This window comes from Phocoena phocoena, chromosome 8 (genome assembly GCF_963924675.1).
Source record: "Phocoena phocoena chromosome 8, mPhoPho1.1, whole genome shotgun sequence".
In the NCBI taxonomy this organism is placed as follows: domain Eukaryota; kingdom Metazoa; phylum Chordata; class Mammalia; order Artiodactyla; family Phocoenidae; genus Phocoena; species Phocoena phocoena.
In genome coordinates this window covers 49,480,020-49,500,530 of record NC_089226.1, presented here as the reverse complement: position 1 = coordinate 49,500,530, position 20,511 = coordinate 49,480,020, and the positions used below count along the sequence as shown (strand labels likewise).

The following is a 20,511-nucleotide window of genomic DNA, read 5'->3' as shown; positions in this document are numbered from 1 at the left end:
CTGACACTTAACCAGCATCTGATAAACAGGAGACTTATTAGGTAGCATCATTCCCAGTTTAGGTGTGAGAAAAGTGAAGCTCAGAAGAGGTAAGCGGCTTGTACAAGATCTCAGATCTAGTAGGGATGGAGCCAGGACTGCACGCTAGGCGTGTGAAAAACACAGGCTCCTCACGGCACCATGCTTCTCTTTTAATGAGCTCACGGTCTGGGGAGGAAAACAGTCACCTAAACTTGGAGTGTCCCACAATCCCTGTAACTGAAGTGCTATGATAGGAGGGGGCAGAGAGGTGTGGGCCAGGAAAACTCCCGGGAGGATGTGCCTGCACTGGTTCTTGAAAGGCCTTTGAGCATCTCTTAGACAGAAATCCTAAGGAGGAGACTATACTCAGATTGAAGAAAGGGCCCGTGCAGAGGCAGGGAGAAATGAAAGAGCAGGGTGCTCTCTGAGGCTGTAGCCCAGGGTCTGTTAGGCGAACCAGTGGGGGAGCTGGGGGCAGAGTCCGGACCAAGATAATCTCCTTTACCTTGTAGGTGTGATCAGGAGCCACAGATACAGTTTAAATAGATGGATGAAATTAAGAGTTAAAATGGCTGGAAGTGAATCACACTTGAATCTTTTCCATTTTCACTTGGAAACAGAACATCTCTCCCACCAGGCAGGCTCATCCAGTGTTTCCATGCCAACCGATTGCAGATAGGCTAAGCCCTAAGGCAGGGAGTGGTGCAGGGAAAGAAGACAGAGAAAGAAGAGAGCAGGGGAGAGGCCAGGCTCAAACTGTGGGGGTGGGCTGTAAAAAGAATGGGGGGGCAGTGCACTACAGAGGAGGAAGGGGGGATCAGTAAGCACCAGAAACGAGGATTTGGTAAACCTAGTCGTACTTAAATTTATTGCAAAGCCTGGTCATTACCTGCCCCACCCCCTCCACACACAGATGCAGCATTCAAACCAGGGTTTTTCTGAGCTCACCTATACTCTGAACATTTTCAAAGGAACCTCATGCAACTTATGAAATTCTAACCAGTTCATTTCTTATTCACTGGAAATCAACATAGGAATGTTAGAACTCTGATTCTCAAGAAATCTCACCAATCTTTTCAACCTGCTTTCCAAAGTTACTTAGCTTTGAACTAGGGAATCTTATTTTTGCTAAGTGTTAGCAAATTATAGCATCAGGTTCAAGGCTGGTTTCCAAATTCTGAATCTGGATGTGATCAAAATGGAAAGCAATCCCAGGAACTGCCCTCCCATTAGCTGCAGTTTGGCATTAATTAGACTTCCATGCAAGCAATCTAAGACTTTTTAAGCTATTGTTCTCAGGTTGAGGAGGAAGTAAATAAAGTTAAAAAAAAAAAAAAAGAAAGAAAAAAAAGAAAAAGATTAAATAATGGTTCTTAATGTTATTGCATACTGGAATCACTAGAGGACCTTTAAAAAAAATGATGCCCAGGACACATTCTCAGAAATTCTGACTCAGTAGGTTTGGGCTGGGGCCTGGGCATCAGGGTTTTTAAAAGCACTTGTGATATTGTGATTTACAGTGAGATTTGGTCTTTGTCCCATTCCTGGCACAGAGCTCCTAAAACACTTGGAATGTCCTAAGTGGTAAGAGCCATAAAGGTGTCTCCTGTTATTCATAACAAGCCCCTTTCTACCACACCTCAGTTTCTGTTAATGAGCTTTTAGAAAGTTCCTAAGGATGGAAGCTGCTTACCCAGGGAACCATGCGACTAGAGAGCTGGAGCTTTCAGCTGCATTCCTAACCTCTGAAGAAGGAAGAGAGGCTGCAGGTTGAATTAATCGTCAATGGTCAGTGATTTAATCAATGATGCCTAGTAATGAAGCTTCTATAAAAATCCTAAATGATGGAGTTGAGGGAGCTTTCTGGGTTGCTGAAAACATGGAGATCCTAACAGCGTGGCCCTCACTGGGAGGGTGGCACTCCTGAGGAGAGCATGGAAGCCCGGTACCTCTGCCCCCATATCTTGCCCTAGGTATCTCTTTCACCTGGTTGCTCCTGAGTCTTATTCTTTTATAATAAAACAGTAACCTACAAAGTAAACTATTTTCCTCAGTTCTATGAGCTGCTCTAGGAAATTACTGAATCCGAAGAGAGGACTGTCCGAACCTCTGATTTACAGCCAGCTGGTCAGAAACACAGGTAACAATCTGGACTTGTGACTGGCATCTGAAGTGGGGGCAGTCTTGTAGGGCTGAACCCTTAACCTGTAGGATCTGACACTGTCTCCACGCAGACAGTGCCAGAATTGACTTAAATTGTAGGACACCCAGCTGGTGTTGGAGAACTGGTCGGTGTGGGGAAAACCCCAGACATCTGGTGTCGGAAGTGAAGTATTCAGTGAGTAGTATAAAGGAAAACAAAAGTTATTTCTTTCAGCTCCCCAGGTGATTCTAACACGCAGCCAAGGTTGGCAAACACTGAGATAAAGCATGAAGAACCAACAAGTAAAACAAACCTACTTTAGAGACTCTTCTTGGCCCTTCCCAGGAGAGAAAGCCGGTGTGAACTGGTCACATTGGGACATGACCTATCCTGGCAGGCGCTCAAGACAGACCAATCTAAATTCCATGTAGGAGGGGGAGGTGGGTTTGGCTATCAGATTTGGACATGCTTTTATTGTTGGTCTCCCCACTAGATCAGGAGTACCCTACAGCAAGGACTGAGAGTATTTATCCTTGTATTCCTTGAACCCACCTTAGTGTCTGGCACATGGACTATCAACAGTTGTTTATAAAATGAATGGAAAGCAGGAGGAGGCACAAGTGAACGAAATGAACGTTAGACCTAATTCTCACCAGACTTCCTCCTTAGCACGTTCAATAAGTCATGGGCATGGGCAACAGCAGCTTTAATGAAAAACATAATACAAAAAATAAACAACTGGACACCCTTTGTAATTTCCGTTGAATTTAATGAATACTTACGGAACTTTTTCCTACTTAGATTCTGTGCCACACTCTAAGAGCCACAGACTGAGCCTTCTAGCAAAAGAGTAAGTTCTAGAAGCAATGACTGCTGGTTCTACATCGATCTGTGGTTCACTATTTTAAGAATTCCATACTTTAATGACGTTTTAATTGGTATAATATGGCTGATTTGGGTTTGTGTGGCTTAAAAAGTGCAGCGAGTAGTATTTTGGATGGGGCTGAAGCAGATCATTCAGAACTTCCTATGTTTTCAGCAGTGTTTCAAATAAATTCCAAAGAGCATTATTTCCCAAATTTGCTTTATCCCAAGTAGCACATGGAATTCTTGCTTAAATCCTGATTTCTAGGGGATAGGCAAACACTGTCACAGAGGGTCTGTAAATCTTCAGAATACCTTATCCTGCAAAGTGCTGACTACAGCATTTTTACAGGTGAAACGATAAAGTTGGGGGAGGGGAAAGAAAAGGAACTAGGACCTAACAAATACTGTGTCTGTTTCATGGCAGACACTTTCTGAAACAACTGATACTTTCGTTGGATTTAATACTTATAACAACTCTTTAAGTGGATATTATTATTCCTTTCTACATTAGAAATGTGATCCCAAAGGTACTCTCTTCTATAGGTTAATTTTGCCTGTTTTTGAGTGTTATACGAATGGAATCATACCGTGGTAGACAGAATAATGGCTCACCCAAAGGTGTCCAAGCCCTAATCCCTAAAATCTGTGAATATGTTATTTACATGGCAAAAGAGACCCTGTAGATGTGATGAAGGTTAAGGACACTGAAGTGCCAAGAAACTATCTTGGATTAGCTGGGTGGACCTAATCTAATCCCATGAGTCTTTATAAGTGTTAAAAGTGCAGAACCTTTCCTGGGTAGATGAGAGAGACGCAAGTGAGGAGAGAACTCGCAGTACTCAGCTTTTAATGTGAAGGAAAAGGCCACTAGCCATGGAATGTGGCAGCCTCTAAGACGGGAATGCCTCTCAGATGACAGCCAGCAAGAAAGCAAGAACTTAGGTCCTACAACTGTAAGGAAATGAATTTTGCCAACAATCCAAATAAGCAAGAATTAGATCTTCACTTAGAACCTCCAGAAAGCAACGCAGCCTGCTCATACACTGATGTTAGTCTGGTGAGACTGATGGACTTCTAACCTACAGAACGGTAAGAAAATGAATTTGTGTGGTAATTTGTTATGACAGCACAGAAAACTAATACGCCTGTAGTTTATGTGTGTGGCTGGCTTCTTTCACTCAATATTATATTTATAATACTCCTACCTGCTGTTACTTGTAGCAGCCACTCATTCTCATTGCTGTTTAGTATTCCCTTGTGTAAATATACTACAATTTATTTACCTATTCTATTGTTGATAGACATTTGGGCTATTTCCAGATTAAGGCTATCACAAGCAACGCTACTATGAACATTGTTGTATGTATTTTTGTTGAAAATACATAAATATTTCTATTGTGTATATACCTCGGAATGAACCATAGGGTATGATATGTTCAACAATAGTAAACACTGACAGACAGTCTTCCAGTGTGGTCGTACCAACTTACCTCCCATGAGCAATGTATGAGACACTGCCATGAGAGTCTCAAACATTTACCAACATATCTTTTCAATAATCCTGGTGGGTAGATAGTGGCATTAGGGCTTGAATTTGCATTTTCCTGATGACCAATGAACTGAACACCATTTCACATGTGAACTCACCATTTACATATCCTCTTTCATGAGATACCTATTCAAGTCTTTTGACCATTTAAAACAATTTGGTCTCTTTTTCTTAATAACTTGTGGCAGTTATTTACATAATCTGATTATAAATGCTTTTCCAGATCTCTGCCTTACAAATGTTTTCCCATGCTCTGTTTACACTTTTATTTTATTCATGGTATCTTTTGTTGAACAAAGTTTTTATTTTAATGTAGTTCAATTTATCAATATGATAAATGTCCTTTAGGATTAGGGCATCTTATATAGTATCCTCCCTATGTATCACTGGATTCACTTTGGTAATAAATATTTTATTTTGGATTTTTGATCTTGTGTTTTATAAGAGAGACTGGACTGTAAATTTCTCTTCTTATAGTTACCATATCATGTTTTGCTATCAAGGAGATGTTAATATTGTAAAAGCTAAGAAGTCTTCTCTCTTTCCTAATTTCTGGAAGGGTTTGCGTAAGATGCTAGGTGATTTACAGACATTATTCTTCATAAAACCTTTTGAGTTGTGTACTTATTATCCTCATTTCATAGAAGAAGCTGAGGCCCAGAGGGAGAGAAAATGAACTGCCAGGGTCATGACACAAGAAATAGGTGGCAAAGCCAGGATTCAAATCCAGGTACTTGTGACTCTAAAACTCAGGCTTTTTGCCTATTCCATTCCGCTGTGGACTCGTGCATGAATGGCTGAGTGAGTTGGTATTCTACGGAGTTAGTGTTTCATTCTATGACAGTTCCTAATTACTTCCTGCAGAGAGGAAACACACTGCCAAAGATGACCCAAAAAAAAAAAAAAAAAAATACAGCTTTGCTTTTGGAACCTCTCATATCTGACCTTTCAAATATCTATTTCCTAGTGCCCCCTCACCCCCACCAACACACACATCGTCAGATCCCGGAGCAGAGTCTGGATTAAGAGTAACAGAAAAAAACAGGTGAAAATAATACTAACTAGCTTTAACTGCATCCTGAGGCATATCTGATCCACCTTTTCACTCCTTGACAGCATTCTACATAGTTTTTTGTAAATAGGAGTCACCCAAGAAAAACTTAAACCCATATCCTTTCCACTATACCATACTTGCTGTAGGTTAATCAAAAGGTCTTGCAATCTTCTCATCCTGTATGCAGCAGGAAAGTTCATGCCTCTTTGATGAGGACGCTTGGTCGACGAAGGGTATGACCCTATGGTTTAAATTTGAGCCACCATAACTCCATGTCAAAGATCCACTCACCAACTGTCTTTAAGGTACTCATTTATTATTGAGGGAGATGTACTATACATTAAATTACTATTTTCTAGAGTAAAACTTATATGACTTCCTGTAACAATTTTAAGTACCAACAGGAGTGAGGGAGCATAGAGGAAATCAAGCGTATCCAAGAAAATGTGGTATTTCCAGAAACCCTGGACATTAAGGTTAAGACCAGGGATTTGGCAACAGACAGAACTAATTTATATTTGTTCTCCTTCTTTGCTGTCCAACTTTGGGCAATAACATGAACTATCTAACCTTGGTTTCAATAACTGTGAAATGGGGGTAATAATGATACTCCCTCATAGATATTATGAGATCTAAATTCTCATCACCCTCTTCTTGTCCTCAGGATACCTGAATGCATTATATAATCAAGGACTCATAAGAAGATCTGAGTGTGTTGTGGAGGTGGGCATAGGATGGGGGCATCCATTTATGAGAGAAGGGGCAGAAATAGGGAATTTTAGGAAAAGAGCAAAGTGTTATAATCTTACAAAGGGCCAACACTGGGGTTCATTCAACACAGGCCTTTTAGAGATAGGGAAACTCTCTGCTGACCTGGATTCACAGCAACCAGAAACACAGAAACCCCTTCCTGATGACTAACTCAGAGCCCTCTTTAACAGGAAGAGAGCGATGAAACAGTTGAGAAGCCACAGGAACTGGTTAAGAGCTTTGTCTGGAGAGTTAAGAACTACAAAGTTAATTTACCTGAGAATATATATTTATGTGACAGAGGTCACTAGAAGCTACCAAATATCCTGTTTGTTGTAAAGTTCTATTCAGTTCACATTGCATTTTCTCATTATTTTACCCAGGAATCAGATTTTTTTTTTTTTAAGTGTGGGAGCCATCATCTGAAAGGTCAAATCTGCGTTTTTAAGAAAATTAAGGGGGAGTTCCCTGGTGGTCTACTGGGTAGGATTCGGCGCTTTCACTGCCGTGGCCTGGGTTCAATCCCTGGTTGGGGAACTGAGATCCCATCCCACAAGCCACACCGCATGGCCAAAAAAAATTAAAAAATAAAAATAGAAGCATGTACAAGATGTAATCTGAAGAAACTTAAGGGGGAAAAGTATATGAAGTAACCCATCTGTTCTGAAACAATACAGTTATACAATGTTTTAAAATACAGTGGAAGACACCAGAATGTGATGATACCTTTTAAGAGTCCGTATTTAAAATAAAGGATGCCACGGCTTCCCTGGTGGCACAGTGGTTGAGAGTCTGCCTGCCGATGCAGGGGACACGGGTTCGTGCCCCGGCCCGGGAAGATTCCACATGCTGCAGAGCGGCTAGGCCCGTGAGCCATGGCCGCTGAACCTGCATGTCCAGAGCCTGTGCTCCTCAACGGGAGAGGCCATGACAGTGAGAGGCCCGTGTACCGCAAAAAATAATAATAATAATAATAAATAAATAAATAAATAAAATAAAGGATGCCATAATGTAAAATACATGAAAGTACAATTTAAAAAGTAATAAAAATCCTATTTTGATAATGGAAATTCCTTCTTACCTCTTAACAAGCATCACCAAAAAGCATCAGTTTACCAAAGAGGATGTTCACCAGCAATAGTCTGGGCTTCCTACTTATTGAGAAAATGGTATAAAAAATGAAGAAAATACATGAGGAATAAGAAAATCTAAAAGATGGCTTTCTTCATCAAGAAAGGACAAAAGTAAAAAGCCATCTCAGGCATTTTATAATCATTTAAAACCAGAAAATTCAGGATTAAGAATTTAAACAAGTTAGCTGTCACAATGTTTGCCTTAATTTTCTTAGCTACAAGGTAGGATTATGTGGATAGTAGAAAGATGGAGATGCATCTAGTGGGGTTTATAAAATTATAAATTTTAAAATTTGGAGTACTTTTCCTGATGCTTATATTTTGTTCCTATTTTTCTGACCTTAAAATGGCCTTTCTTATATAAAATGATGGCAATAATAAAGAGCGATCAATTTAAAATATAATTTGTATGTGGGTTTATTATTTTTAGACTTCTTACTTGGTGAAATTAAGTTGTCAATCCCATGTCAGGCCCCTGATTTTTTAATTCTTTTTTTTTTTTTTTTTTTTTTTGTGGTACGTGGGCCTCTCACTATTATGGCCTCTCCTGTTGCGGAGCACAGGCTCCGGACGCACAGGCTCAGCGGCCATGGCTCACGGGCCTAGCTGCTCGGCGGCATGTGGGATCTTCCCGGACCGGGACACGAACCCACGTCCCCTGCATCGGCAGGCAGACTCTCAACCACTGCGCCACCAGGGAAGTCCTGATTTTTTAAATTCTAATGCTGTTGGTCAGGGAAATCTATAAGTCTTGCAGCCTCTGCATGTAGGAAATCACACATGGAAAGGACACCAACACCCAACAGGTTCCAGTAATTTCCAAAGTCCTCTGAGGCACTTTTGTTTTTGTTTTTTTGCGGTATGTGGGCCTCTCACTGTTGTGGCCTCTCCGGTTGTGGAGCACAGGCTCCGGACGCGAAGGCTCAGCGGCCATGGCTCACGGGCCCAGCCGCTCCGTGGCATGTGGGATCCTCACGGACCGGGGCACAAACCTGTGTCCCCTGCATCGGGAGGTGGACTCTCAACCACTGCGCCACCAGGGAAGCCCTGAGGCACTTTTATACATTTTCTTAAGAATTTAGACCTGAGGAGCAAGGAGAAGGGGTAGTAACTTTTGCAGAACAGTGTACTGCAGGTGCTAACTAAATGTGAAAAAAATGACACCACTTAACTTTTGAAAGATTTCCTACAGTGGAGAGTGATGACTGAAAGTAGGCCGTTGAAAGCTCAGAGCAAGTGGAATTTCAAGGTCCTCAAGCACTAAGAGGGCTGAAAGATAGCTTTTCCACAGATCCCAAAAGCAGAGGTATGGATACTTTATACAAAGTATTCTTTTAGGTAAAAGACAAAGCTTGGCTCCTTGAAAATGTTCCCAATGCTGATATCGTGTTTCTTACACTTACTGCACTATTTACTAAGGGAAACACACATGCCTTCAGCTTTGAGCAAACTGTCCTAAGCCAGGTGTTAGCAGGACTGGCATCACGGGTGTGGGCCTGCATGGCTGCAGAGTCCCGCACTTAGTATTATGCTCTGCTCTCACTGTCTTTACATTCTAATTTTTGAATGTGGAGCCCCATTTTCACTTTGCACTGGGCCCCACAAATTGCGTGCTGACTGTGGGTCTCAGGCTGCATGTTCCCCCATGTTCGGGGCACAACGTATGACAGGCACTTCAATTGTGTTCTTTGATGTGGGGCTTTACCTGGCTAGGGCTACGCAAGCTGCAGAATCTGCTGGCAGAAGAGGGGCAGAGAATTTGTTCACACTGTTGTCATGGCCACAGCTCAGGGGGTCTCGCTTAATTTAACCACAAATCCGCATGCTCTGGGCATCTTCAAACTAGAGTACAGGATCTAAGGTGACTATGATATTCATTCAGCTGCCCATTCGACATTTAACAACGCATAAGTAGTTCTATAGAAATCATGCGGTGTGTTACATGGCAGTAAATGAAACAGGAGGCAAACGTCAGACAAAGATACATGTGAGTTGTGGGTTCACACACCTTTAAAGAGACTGGACTGAGGCAAGGGCTTGGTACTACTCTATGCATGGAGAAAAGAGTAGATAGTTCAATACTTTGAGCCACAGATTCCTTATCTGAAAACGGTGGGAAAACAATACCTACTTAACAGATATTTTAAATCAAATCAAATCAAATTTATGAAAGCCTTTCAATAAAGCCACATGGCACCATAGGTAGGGGCAGAGGACAGCTGGCTTAGGTTCTAAGCCCAGCTTAGCCTCTTATGGGTAAACTTCAAACCTGGTCTCCATTTTCTCTTCTTTACAGTGGGGCTAAAACTAGCACCTATCTCTTAGGGGGGCAGGGGCTGTGAGAATTATATAAGATAATCCATATAAGGTGCTTCGCAAACTGCCTGGCATACAATAGGATGCAATTATAATTAGCTGTTTATTATTAGGAAGTATTTTAGAAGAACTTGTGGATGTTTATTATTGTTTCTGTTCTTATTGATTCCCAATAAAAAGGAAAATGGGTTTGAAGTCTTAACCTATACTAAATATGGCATTTGTCTGGCTAAATGAGTTTTTTAAAAAAACATAGTTTGAGACAATTATCACTACTGAACAGGATGGTTTATTCATCCAATCAAGAAGAGACAAGGACCTCTGTTAGGCAGGGAACCATTTGCAAGCCATGAGGTAATTAAGTAAAATTTTAATTAAAAGTTAAATGCTCTCCAATCTAGCAACATCCATAATTCATTCACTTGATGGATTCAGCAGTTACCGTAGGCCAGACCACGCAGATACAGACTGTAACTGGGCAAATCTCCATTGGAGAGGTGCTCACCATCGGTGGAGGGGACAGGTGAGTCAAGAGGCGGGCAGTGGAGAGGGTGTGAAGGTTAGAAGAGAGTTTACATGGGGCAGAGGAACACAGAAGAGAACGTGCTTAACTCAACCAGCATCTATGAGTCACTGGTGATTCTCCCAGTACCATCATGTTTAACCTTCATATTCAATTGATATCAATTCAAATATCAATTTGAATTGATATTCAAAAAGTTTGTTCAATAAGTACTTAAAGATTTCCTATAATGTGTCTGGCTCTGTTTCAAATGCTGAGATGAAAGGACCAACGTCCTGAGTTTATTCCCTTGTTCCTAACCGAATCACATGACTTAGGGTGGAGATTCCCTCAATTTTTCCATGCCCTCATCTCTCACCTGTTCTCTCCTGTGAACATTCTGTGTTGTGCCTTTTATTGTTCTGCCCTCTTTTGTAGCTAGAGCTGTTCAGATTGTTCTTGGAAGTAGTAATTTTGGGCTAACAGGCTACAGTACCTCCTCTGGAGATGTGAAATGTCTGGAAGTATGATTACCATGGGGCGGCGGTGAGGATCAGAACCCAGGCTGGTAGAGTGATTCTTCAGTGCCTTCAGGGCAGAAAAGACACCCTATTAATCTTTTTATTCCCCAAGGCATAGTAATAGCATAAGGTAGATGGTTGTGGCTCTGAAACAGTTTTCTGGATGAATGAGCAAGTGAGCAAGTGAATGAATGAGGGTCTGCCATTAATAAAAATGATATCTGATTCTAGAACTTGGGATAGAGGGATAGATAAAAAAAAATGTGATGGTCAATGGTAGGGTCGTCCATGGTACTATTGTCCCTCTTTCAATAGAAATCTAAAAATTAAAAACCTTTTAAAATCGGGGCCAGCCTATGATTTTAGGTGAAGGAGAAACCTCCTCCAGATCCCCAGTGAACCCTCCTCCTTTCTACTTCTGGCACAAAATTAGCTGCCTGAAGACAAAGCCTTTTGTTCCACAATTAAGGATGCAATTAAAAATGCAAATGCCTGAAAGAGTGCACATAGTGCTAATGAGTCTCAAAGTATACATGAAGAATCAAAATCTATTCCGCTTTAAAGGAGGCACCAGCTTAGGAGGCAGGCTCTGAATAATGGAAGGGGTAAAGGTCCTCCCCTTTACTTAACGGACCCATCTGACAGGCTCTTTCATAGACTTAGTTTAACTTAATCCTAACAACAAGTCTGTGAACCAGGTATTATGTCCATTTTACAAATGAGAAACTCAAGTTTCAGCAATTGAGCAACTGTGAAGTCTGGACCAGATGCCAGGTCTACCCTGACGAAGTCAGCATAAAGCATAAACCAAACAGAAGGTCTATCAATATCAATGTAACCTCTGCCCCTAAAGGATTAACTTCCTCCTCACTGTACTGCAGTACAGTGGGCATGGGCTCCAGTGAGAGACACACCCGGGTAGAGAATATGGCTTGGCCACGTAGCACCATGTATAGGTTATTTTTCCTTCTACAAGGTTCCTCCTCTGTAGAATGGGGATAATAATCATAATTATGTCATAGCACTGTTATAAGGCTTAAACGAAGTCAGGAGTAAAGCACTGGTACACAAGCTCTGGCCTCTCAGTGTGGTTCCAGCTGCCTACCCTGACTTTGCAATGCCCTCTCCAGATTCCTCTGGCTTCCCAAGTCTAGACTATCTCCAGACTCTCTGCCTCATTTTGTTAAACTGTTTCAGGTACCTGGTCATGTCTCCCCCAATGAGATTTTAAGAGAGATAAGAAACTCTGAATCCGAGGTGCTATAATACATTGTATTTCTGAAAGAATAAATGATAATTTTGCCAAATAAGAATATATGAGTGACTGAATGAATGACAGGCAGTAAAAATGCCATTGCAGGCCAGCACTGTGCCAAGCACTGGGCAGGGGATGCACACAGGATTGAGACATGTCCTATGGGGACGGCTGCTGACAGCATGTTGGTCCAAGGTTGGAAGGGAAGAAGGTAAAAACCTGACTTATAATAAAGTTCACAGATTTCATGGCTTTGCCTTAAATGACCTGGAGAAATCCATAGCCAAGTGAAGTTGGAAGCAGCTTTGCACTGGAGCAAAGTCCCCTGACTGGCTTCATTCCACATTCTTCCTTTGCATCCCCAGGTTACTGACCAGCAGTACAGTGGGGGAAGGAAGTAGAGTGGAAGGATATGTTATTGTTTAAAGAAGAAGAAGAAAAAATACCAGGGTCTCTTACTTATTTGATGAGGTTGCTTTCCCCTCCCACCAAAATCAATCAGGTAAGAACATCTTTCCTCTAGAATGACAACCCATCAGGATAAAGAATCCTGGGTGAGATATGTTTGCTCAAGACTTGCTTCAATGTAACTCCCAGCCCTATGTCCCTAGAACAGGAAGATTAAGGGTGCTGAGAACGAGAAAATGGATGAAGTTCACCCTGAACCCAGCCCCTACCCCAAGTCCTCTTGCTAAGAGGGTACAGGCTGTGTGTCATGGTCTAAATGTATTATTGAATTAGGCCTCAGTTGAAAGAGGGTCACAGAGTTCAGCAGGCAAATGAAGCAGCCTGAAAGGCCCTGCAGAGCCCGATGTGTCCTGGAAATCCCAGTACCAGTAGGTAGTTCCTGCGTCCTCAGGACACAGCCAGACTCTACACACTTGGTATTGGGTTTCCGTAGGACTGACTGCTCAAAGGTCTTGGCTTATCTTCTAATTTTTTTCTTTCACATTTGTATAGGAAAGAGAGTCTAGGAATTAATTCATCCAACAAATATTTACTAAGGAGACTTTCTTGTGGCATAAGGCACTAAGGATATAGTAAAATTAAGACATTAACTGGGATTTGCAGGTCCAGTATTGATGGTATTGCCATTTCAAGGAGCTTTCCCTTGAAGCTTTAATAAAGACCACAGTGATCACTATTTTCATGGCTGAGTTTTAAATACCAGTGGTCTTCTGGGTAGATTTCATTGTAGGAAGCCTTATAGGCATAATGTAAAGAGTAAAATAGGTTAATAATTGCAAGGCATATAACACATGAGGTATCATAAAAGGACAGTTACAATAATGATCTACATACTACTTGAATTGCCTGCAGATATGTACAATGAGAATCCTGAGGGAAAGAGGTCTGTGCTCTTACTCATCTCTGTATCCTTAGCATCTACGGCAGACTGCTATATTGTAGGTAAGTACGTGAAACCATGTTTGTTGAATGAAAGAATCGATGCCCTGATGAATCTATGTGTAAAAACATTATGTTAAACAATGGGGCAGGAGGCAGACCTCAGCATTTGTTATATTATATAGCCTTTGAAGCAAAAACTGTCAAGGAAAGTAGCAAGTTTTGAGTTACCAGTTTAAAATGTGGACTTCGAACCACTGTAAAAAGAAGAAAATCCTTCAAATTCAGAACAGAAAACCATGAGCAGAGGGCTTAGAGTAGCTGAAGAATGCAGAGGAAAAATGGAAGAAATTGTGAGGATAGGGACGCTGATAACACCCATGAGGAACTGGAAGGGCCAGGTGTAAGCAAAGCAACCCTTTCTTCTTAGCTGTGTCTCCAACTGAATTCTTTTTAGATTCTGTCTCTGGACAGACCCTTGTGGGGGATGAGAAATGCCTGATGAGTTGGCACAGCTGGGCACTCTGGAGCCATAGAATCCTGGCCTTTCCCGTTGGCTTTCATGGGGTCTAGAGGACTGAAAACATAAAAGGTCTCCAGGAAGTCTATCCTCCTTCCCTTGATGAAGGAAAGCCAAGGCACAGGGAGACTCACCGCTGCTGAGAAAAGTGTCTCCGTTCACAAACAATTCTACAGTCTCTCTGTCCTGCAGGCGACAGGTTGCCTTTCTAATAAATGATAAATACCACTGACATTAATCAATTGCTTCGCATGTGCCAGGTATTTAAATTCACCATTTTACTTTATCCTCACAACCACTTTGTGGTATCTTATTACTAATTTCACGGATAAAGACGCTAAGGCCAGAGAGACTGACTTGTCCAAGATCACTGAGCTAGTAAGTGGCAGAACCAAGATTCAAATGTTTGTCTGTCCGGCACAATCCAGCAACCGTGCTCTTAAATAAGCATTGTTCTCTACTGCCTCACACACAGGACCTGAATGTCTGGCTCACGTCCAGTCACGTTCTGTGAGCTTGGGGGCAAATATTCACCGAGTCTCACTTTCTTCGCCTGTAAAATAGAGGAAATATCCCCTGATTCTTCGAGGTGTTGCGAGAATGATACGGGGAAATATATGCCAAACACTAACATAATGGGTGACCCACAGAAGATGCCTGACAAACGTTTCCCTCCATTTCTACTTCCTCATCTATGCCAGGGAGAACCACCTTCCAAGGTGGCTAGAACACCAAGGGTCTGGGGATTCCAGAGATGCTAACTGTAACTAGTGAAGATGTGTTCTCCTGCCTATGTACTGTGTCATCTGCCTGGAATGCTCCTCCTTGTTTACTCCATCTGCAAGCTGTAGATCACAACCCATTAGTGAGTTATTAAATCAAGTTAATGAGTTGTGACCTTCACTTTTTTTAAAAAAAGAGGAAGACAAATAGAATGGAAAATAGCAAAGTTTACTGTACATTAAAGCTACACTTTGATGAAATTCTTCTTTCAGCTTTATGTGCGTATGTATTTACTGGGCCATGATGAATAATGTATTTCTTACTTTGAGTAAAAAGGTTTGAAGGCCTCTGGATTAACTCATACAAAATCTTCAAGAATCAATTCAGATATCCTTATATAAGGCAGCAGTAAAGATTCTCGGCCTTTCTAGAGGTAACTTTTCACACCACACTGCAATTGTGATTGTCTTCCCCTCATCTGTCCTCCCCCATTAGATGTGAGTTCCTTGGGGACAGGAAACATGACTTCTACTGCTGGGTCCTCAATGTCCATTATAGGTCCTGGCACAGAATATACACTCAAAAAATGCTTGATGAATGCATAAATAAATTATAGTAACTGACTAAACATAAATTCACAAAATGCTCCAAATATGAAGCAAACAAACAAACAAAGAAAACCTAAATTCACAACAGAAAGCTTATTCACTTGAACTCTCAAAATCGGTACCTTTTATTAACAAACGAACATGGGCCGAGTTTCTCTTTTATATTCTTTCCTGTGACCTTTCACTCCCCACTGGTGGACTTACCTGCTTTTCTTTCTTCCCCTCTCCATTCTCCCAGTGTCCTGGGTGCTCTTGCTCTCTTTTATCAGAAGAAAGGATCTCTCCTTAGCCATTTGCACTTCTGTGTGAATTTAATCCCCTGTATCTCTGACCTTTCTTCATAGCTTTTAGATATAAAGGTGCATTCCTATTAGTAGCAGGAAAAGCCTTGTTCTGCTATAGGGATGCATTTAACAACTGATAAGAAGACGGGGAGTGCATATTTTAGAGGTAGGGAGACCTCAACCTGCCCATATGGAGAGCCCCAAAGTACATGCAATGAAACCCGAAACCCCGTATTCCAGTGGTTCAGGAGCCCAAGTGAATCTATGGCTGAAGAACTGATAATGTACTTGTGGAGCATTTTGAAAAATACTTTATTCAAATTTTTAATATTTTTATTTACTTTTAAGGTTCTACAACTACATGTTTCACAATGCAGGAAATACACAATACGCATAGCCCATTAAATCAAATAGATGCAAATCACTGGCATACAACACGTACAGTATTATCATTAGCGACAATCAACTCCATTTGCATGGCACTACCAAAGCACTTCAAGCACCTTACAAAAAAGATTAAAAGAAGGAAAATGATTACAACTAGATTGGAAAATAGAGAGGGTTGGCTCAAGTTTACAACACCGCCTGGCTCAGATGTGCTAGTTCCCTCCCTCTCCCACACTGGCAGGCAAATGAATCGCCACCACCAGGGAGGACCATTTCTAGTAGGGAAATGAGGCCAACTTCTGCAGTGTCCTGAGGAGATGCACTATCTTGGACACGGTCAGTGCAGAGCTAATGCTGGGAGTGTGAGGTGTAAGAGAGAGTGTGTGCGTGTGTATGTGTTGTGCATATAGGGAAGAGGAGGTGACTCCAAGGGGAAGGTGGTTTTGTGGTGCAAACAAATGTTCTACTAAGTCAGCTAAATTGTTTATTACAGAACAAAGAAGCTGCTTGCTTTCTGGTTTAGGTTTCGGCTTCATGGAAAACGAATAGTACTAAAGAAATCCCCTATGAAATCCCTATAGTACAGTTTATCCTGTGTAAAAACCCCAAAGAGGTTTCTGTTTGAATTTCTCCTCTCAGCTAATCTACTCCTTAATCCAAGAGTCGGCCACTGTGCTGATGGAAGCACACTGGGATTCATGGCCAAAGTGCGTTCAACAGCTGAGACGCACAAGCTGCGCCCTGAGCAGGTGGAGTGAGGTGGCACTAGGAGGCAGGACATCTAACTCTGCCACCAAATGGCTGTGGGGTCCCGGGCAAATCCCTTCCCTCCTGGGGCCTCAGTTTCCCCTTCTGCAAATTAAACAGTGGGCCTGGTGATAGCTAAGGTTCCAGCTCTAGAATTACATAAAGCTGAGCAGAATACAGAGAATAATACTCCAGGGTGTCATTCTCAGATTAAAGAGACATGCTCATCATCTGATGTTTATATAATCAGAGAAATTCTGCTACTGATTTATTTTGAGACAGCAACTAGTTGACTTTCTAAAATAAGCACAATCAACTGGCACTAGTTCTATTCAAGCGATCTGGATGAAACAAGCATATCTATGAAAATCCTATAGCTAAAACTGGTGTAAAACAAACAAACAAACAAACATACTTAATCATTTTTAGTAAGAATCCCCTTTAGGCCTTGCCATTTCATTTTATTAATGAAATTAATTAATTAATTTAAATTAATTTATCACATTGCATGAGAACAAGGCCAGGGGATCTTGTAAGTTCTTTCCCTCTGATTTTACTCTACTCATGGTTCATATCTTTTCCAATTCTACGCCTCTAAAAGGCAGTTAGATACTGAGGTCAGCCCTCTACAACACAATTTTCGTATCTTGTGAAGAAATAATTTGGGAAATTTCCCATTTAGTGTCAGCTATTTTTGAGCCTCAGTTAAAAGTAGTTCCTCCTTTCAATATGACCTCCAACTATTAGAATGTTAAAAAGGTAACATTCTTTATTACCTTAAATCTTCATCTCTTTTGTATGTTATAGTTTTATTTACCATTTTAGAGAATAAAGGTCTGATTCTGAGTAACACTATTATTTCAAATAAGTCTACTAGTCTTACATAATAGCATCATAGCACTTCATTTAATTTTCCTAGTCCTCCACAACTTAATTAACAGGAGTAAGCTATTACCAGTATATTTTTGGCAAACTCCTTCCAGTACATTGACATGTTTATGCATTCTATTTTTTTAACAAGATACCAACAATATGGTAATGTTTCCTTCCAGTTTTATTCAATATAACCATTCCATTTTTATTAGCTGATTTATCTCTAACCTACTAACCTAACTGGCTTTTCCTAATTTGCTACCCAAGACTAAAACATTTCAAGATTAGAAAATATTTTATATCACAAAGAATAGCAATACAACACAAGTAAGGAGAACAGAAACAGCTACTTTCCATCATATTTGTGATGTCACTACAAGACATGTTCTAGGGTGGCCCTCAATAGTTCCTTTCACAGATTACACAGAAATGTATCAAAATAATCTTCCAAAACGCAGTTGAACAAATTTGGGACATTGATATTCTGGGTTTTTTAATTTTAAATCTCAGGACTTCTGAGGTACTGGAACTCCCTGGAATAAGAAAGGACTCTATGCTTGTCAGAGAGGCCAGCAAATCAAGGCCTTCGAGAACCTGCCGCCTTCTGGAATCCTGCTCCCTTCTTGGCCCTGCTGTGCCTACCTAATACACACAAAAGATAACTTTATAGCCAAAGAGGAACCAACAGGACAAGTCAATCCAAGTACATCAATTAATGTCTATAACATGCACCTCATGTCAAGAAAAGACAGTGAAATTTCAGGTCAGGAGGATATGGCCCTAGGTGGGAATCAGACCAGATCCTGAGGGAGAGAGATACAGTGAGGATGGGCATGGTTCCTCCACTGATACCTGGATTCATCTGCACCATTAACTGGACATCACTCTCCCCCTCTGGCTGTTAATACTTATATTATTATTATTGTAAGTCATCATTCTTTTTAATTGAATGATAGTGGAATGAGGAATATTTTCCAATTGGAATTAGGAAGATTTTCCTAGATTTTATGAAAAACTAGGAATTAATCCTTTAATATGACATAAAATCCTCAAAGAAATATGGTGAATTATTTTTAAGAAACAACTGGATACTTCAAATTCACTGAGTTTTTACAGTTGGCAAGTGTACAGTTTTCTGGGTTTTTTTTCAAGTGGAGTCAGCACTGATGAAGTATATTTTGGGAAGAATATAGAAGGCTTATGCTAAGAGGTGAATGTTATAGTTGAGTGATGATGGATCTTACTGAAGAGTTAACTATGGGGATGAAAGACCACAGGGCATTTCAAGTTCAATCAATCATCTTTTTTTCTGGTAAATTAATGAGTTTTGACAGGCAAGGAACAAGTAACTTTTGTGGTTTGAGAATCAACTGGTAATGAGATGCCACAGAAGAAAGTCATTCTACCAAGACTTTAAGAATAAAACCACATAGCTCTTTGAGAGAGTACTTCTGATTTCCAATCAATACACCAAAGTTAATGCATAGATGTCAAGCAGGCCAGGAAGCAATATGAGAATATTTTCTTCCCATACTGATGGTAAGCCAATGTCCAGGGCTTTGGCCCACATATTCAATTTAAGATGTATCAGAACTGAAAATATTTCTTATTATTTTTACTACAACCTATGCTAAGAACTTTACCCTGGATCACAACATGGTCAAAGAACTTGTTAAAAGCAGGGGCCTTTAACTAATTTAACATAATTAATAACATTTCAAAAATTTCTTCAAAATGGTTAAACTTAAGGTCTTACAGTGGTGTATTGACAAGTGTAGGTGAGTCAAGAACACGTGTCCCGTTGCTATAAGGCGTCGCCTTTGTCTCCCCAAGCTGATGGCTCACAAGTACAGATCACAGTAAGAAATACACTGTTGCCTACCTGACATAGAGAGAGCGTTTCTGATTGGTTCGTAGGGACCCGGACCCGGAGCTCATGCTGTGGTTCATCATCTGCTCTCGTAGGTCATGGATTTTGGCCTCAAATCGAGCGTAATCTGGGAATGGAAACGGAGGTGGCAAATTTGGTTCTGTGCCTTCAGCAAGTTAGAAATACTGCACACTCAAGGCAACCCTTCGTCCCTGCTGTTGGTCCCTTTGCCAAGCCACGGGGAGATGCACAATGCAAGAATGGAGGAACACAGAAGGTTTACTTTCATGTTATCTATTTGAAGACATTCGCCAGAGGGAAAGAACAAACCAGTTACTTCCCAAAACGTAACTCAAACACATACCACCACCAAATCCCCAATATGTGAAAAGTCCATGGGGAGGAGGTGGGTGTTTTTATGAATGGGCTATACAAGGTATCCTTGTTGGTGATGGAAATGTTTCCTGTCTTGACTGTGGTCGTGGATACAGGTACTTGCACATGTGATAAAATGACACAGAACTCACTACACACACACACACACACACACACACACACATGATTACAAGTAAAGCTGGGAAAACTGGAATAAATTTGATGGATTATGTCTATGTCAACATCCTGCTTGTCATAGCATGCTACAGATTTCTAAAATGTTACCACTGGGAAAAACAGGGTAAAAGTACATAGGATTTCCCTGTATTGCTTCTTACAACTGCATGTGAATCTATAATTATCTCTAAATAATAGGATTAATTTAGAAATGAGAGGGTAAAAAACCCCAAAAGTTCATAGGATTACCAATAGTATAGGGGCTGAGGTGAGTCTCTAGTTACCCTCAGCCAGATAGACCAGAGTATCAAGTGTTTGGTGATGAACTGTGTAAAAAACGCCATTTAGGGCTTCCCTGGTGGCGCAGTGGTTGGGAGTCCACCTGCCGATGCGAGGGACATGGGTTCGTGCCCCGGTCCGGGGGAATCCCACATGCCGCGGAGTGGCTGGGCCCGTGGGCCATGGCCACTGGGCCTGCGCGTCCAGTGC

General features: G+C 41.1%; 1 protein-coding gene across 12 annotated transcripts in view; it reads right to left on the bottom strand.

Annotated features, from left to right (window-relative positions):
- DLG2 (discs large MAGUK scaffold protein 2) overlaps positions 1 to 20,511 on the bottom strand; it is a 928,219-nt gene that overhangs the window by 123,611 nt on the left and 784,097 nt on the right. For 11 of the 12 annotated variants that reach the window (XM_065883319.1, XM_065883310.1, XM_065883311.1 and 8 more), the window contains one exon: positions 19,483 to 19,597. In XM_065883319.1, coding sequence (XP_065739391.1) covers positions 19,483 to 19,597 — 115 coding nt within the window. Of the gene's footprint in view, positions 1 to 19,482; positions 19,598 to 20,109; positions 20,133 to 20,511 lie in introns of all 12 variants that reach the window. The other variant, XM_065883322.1, reaches the window with a different exon arrangement.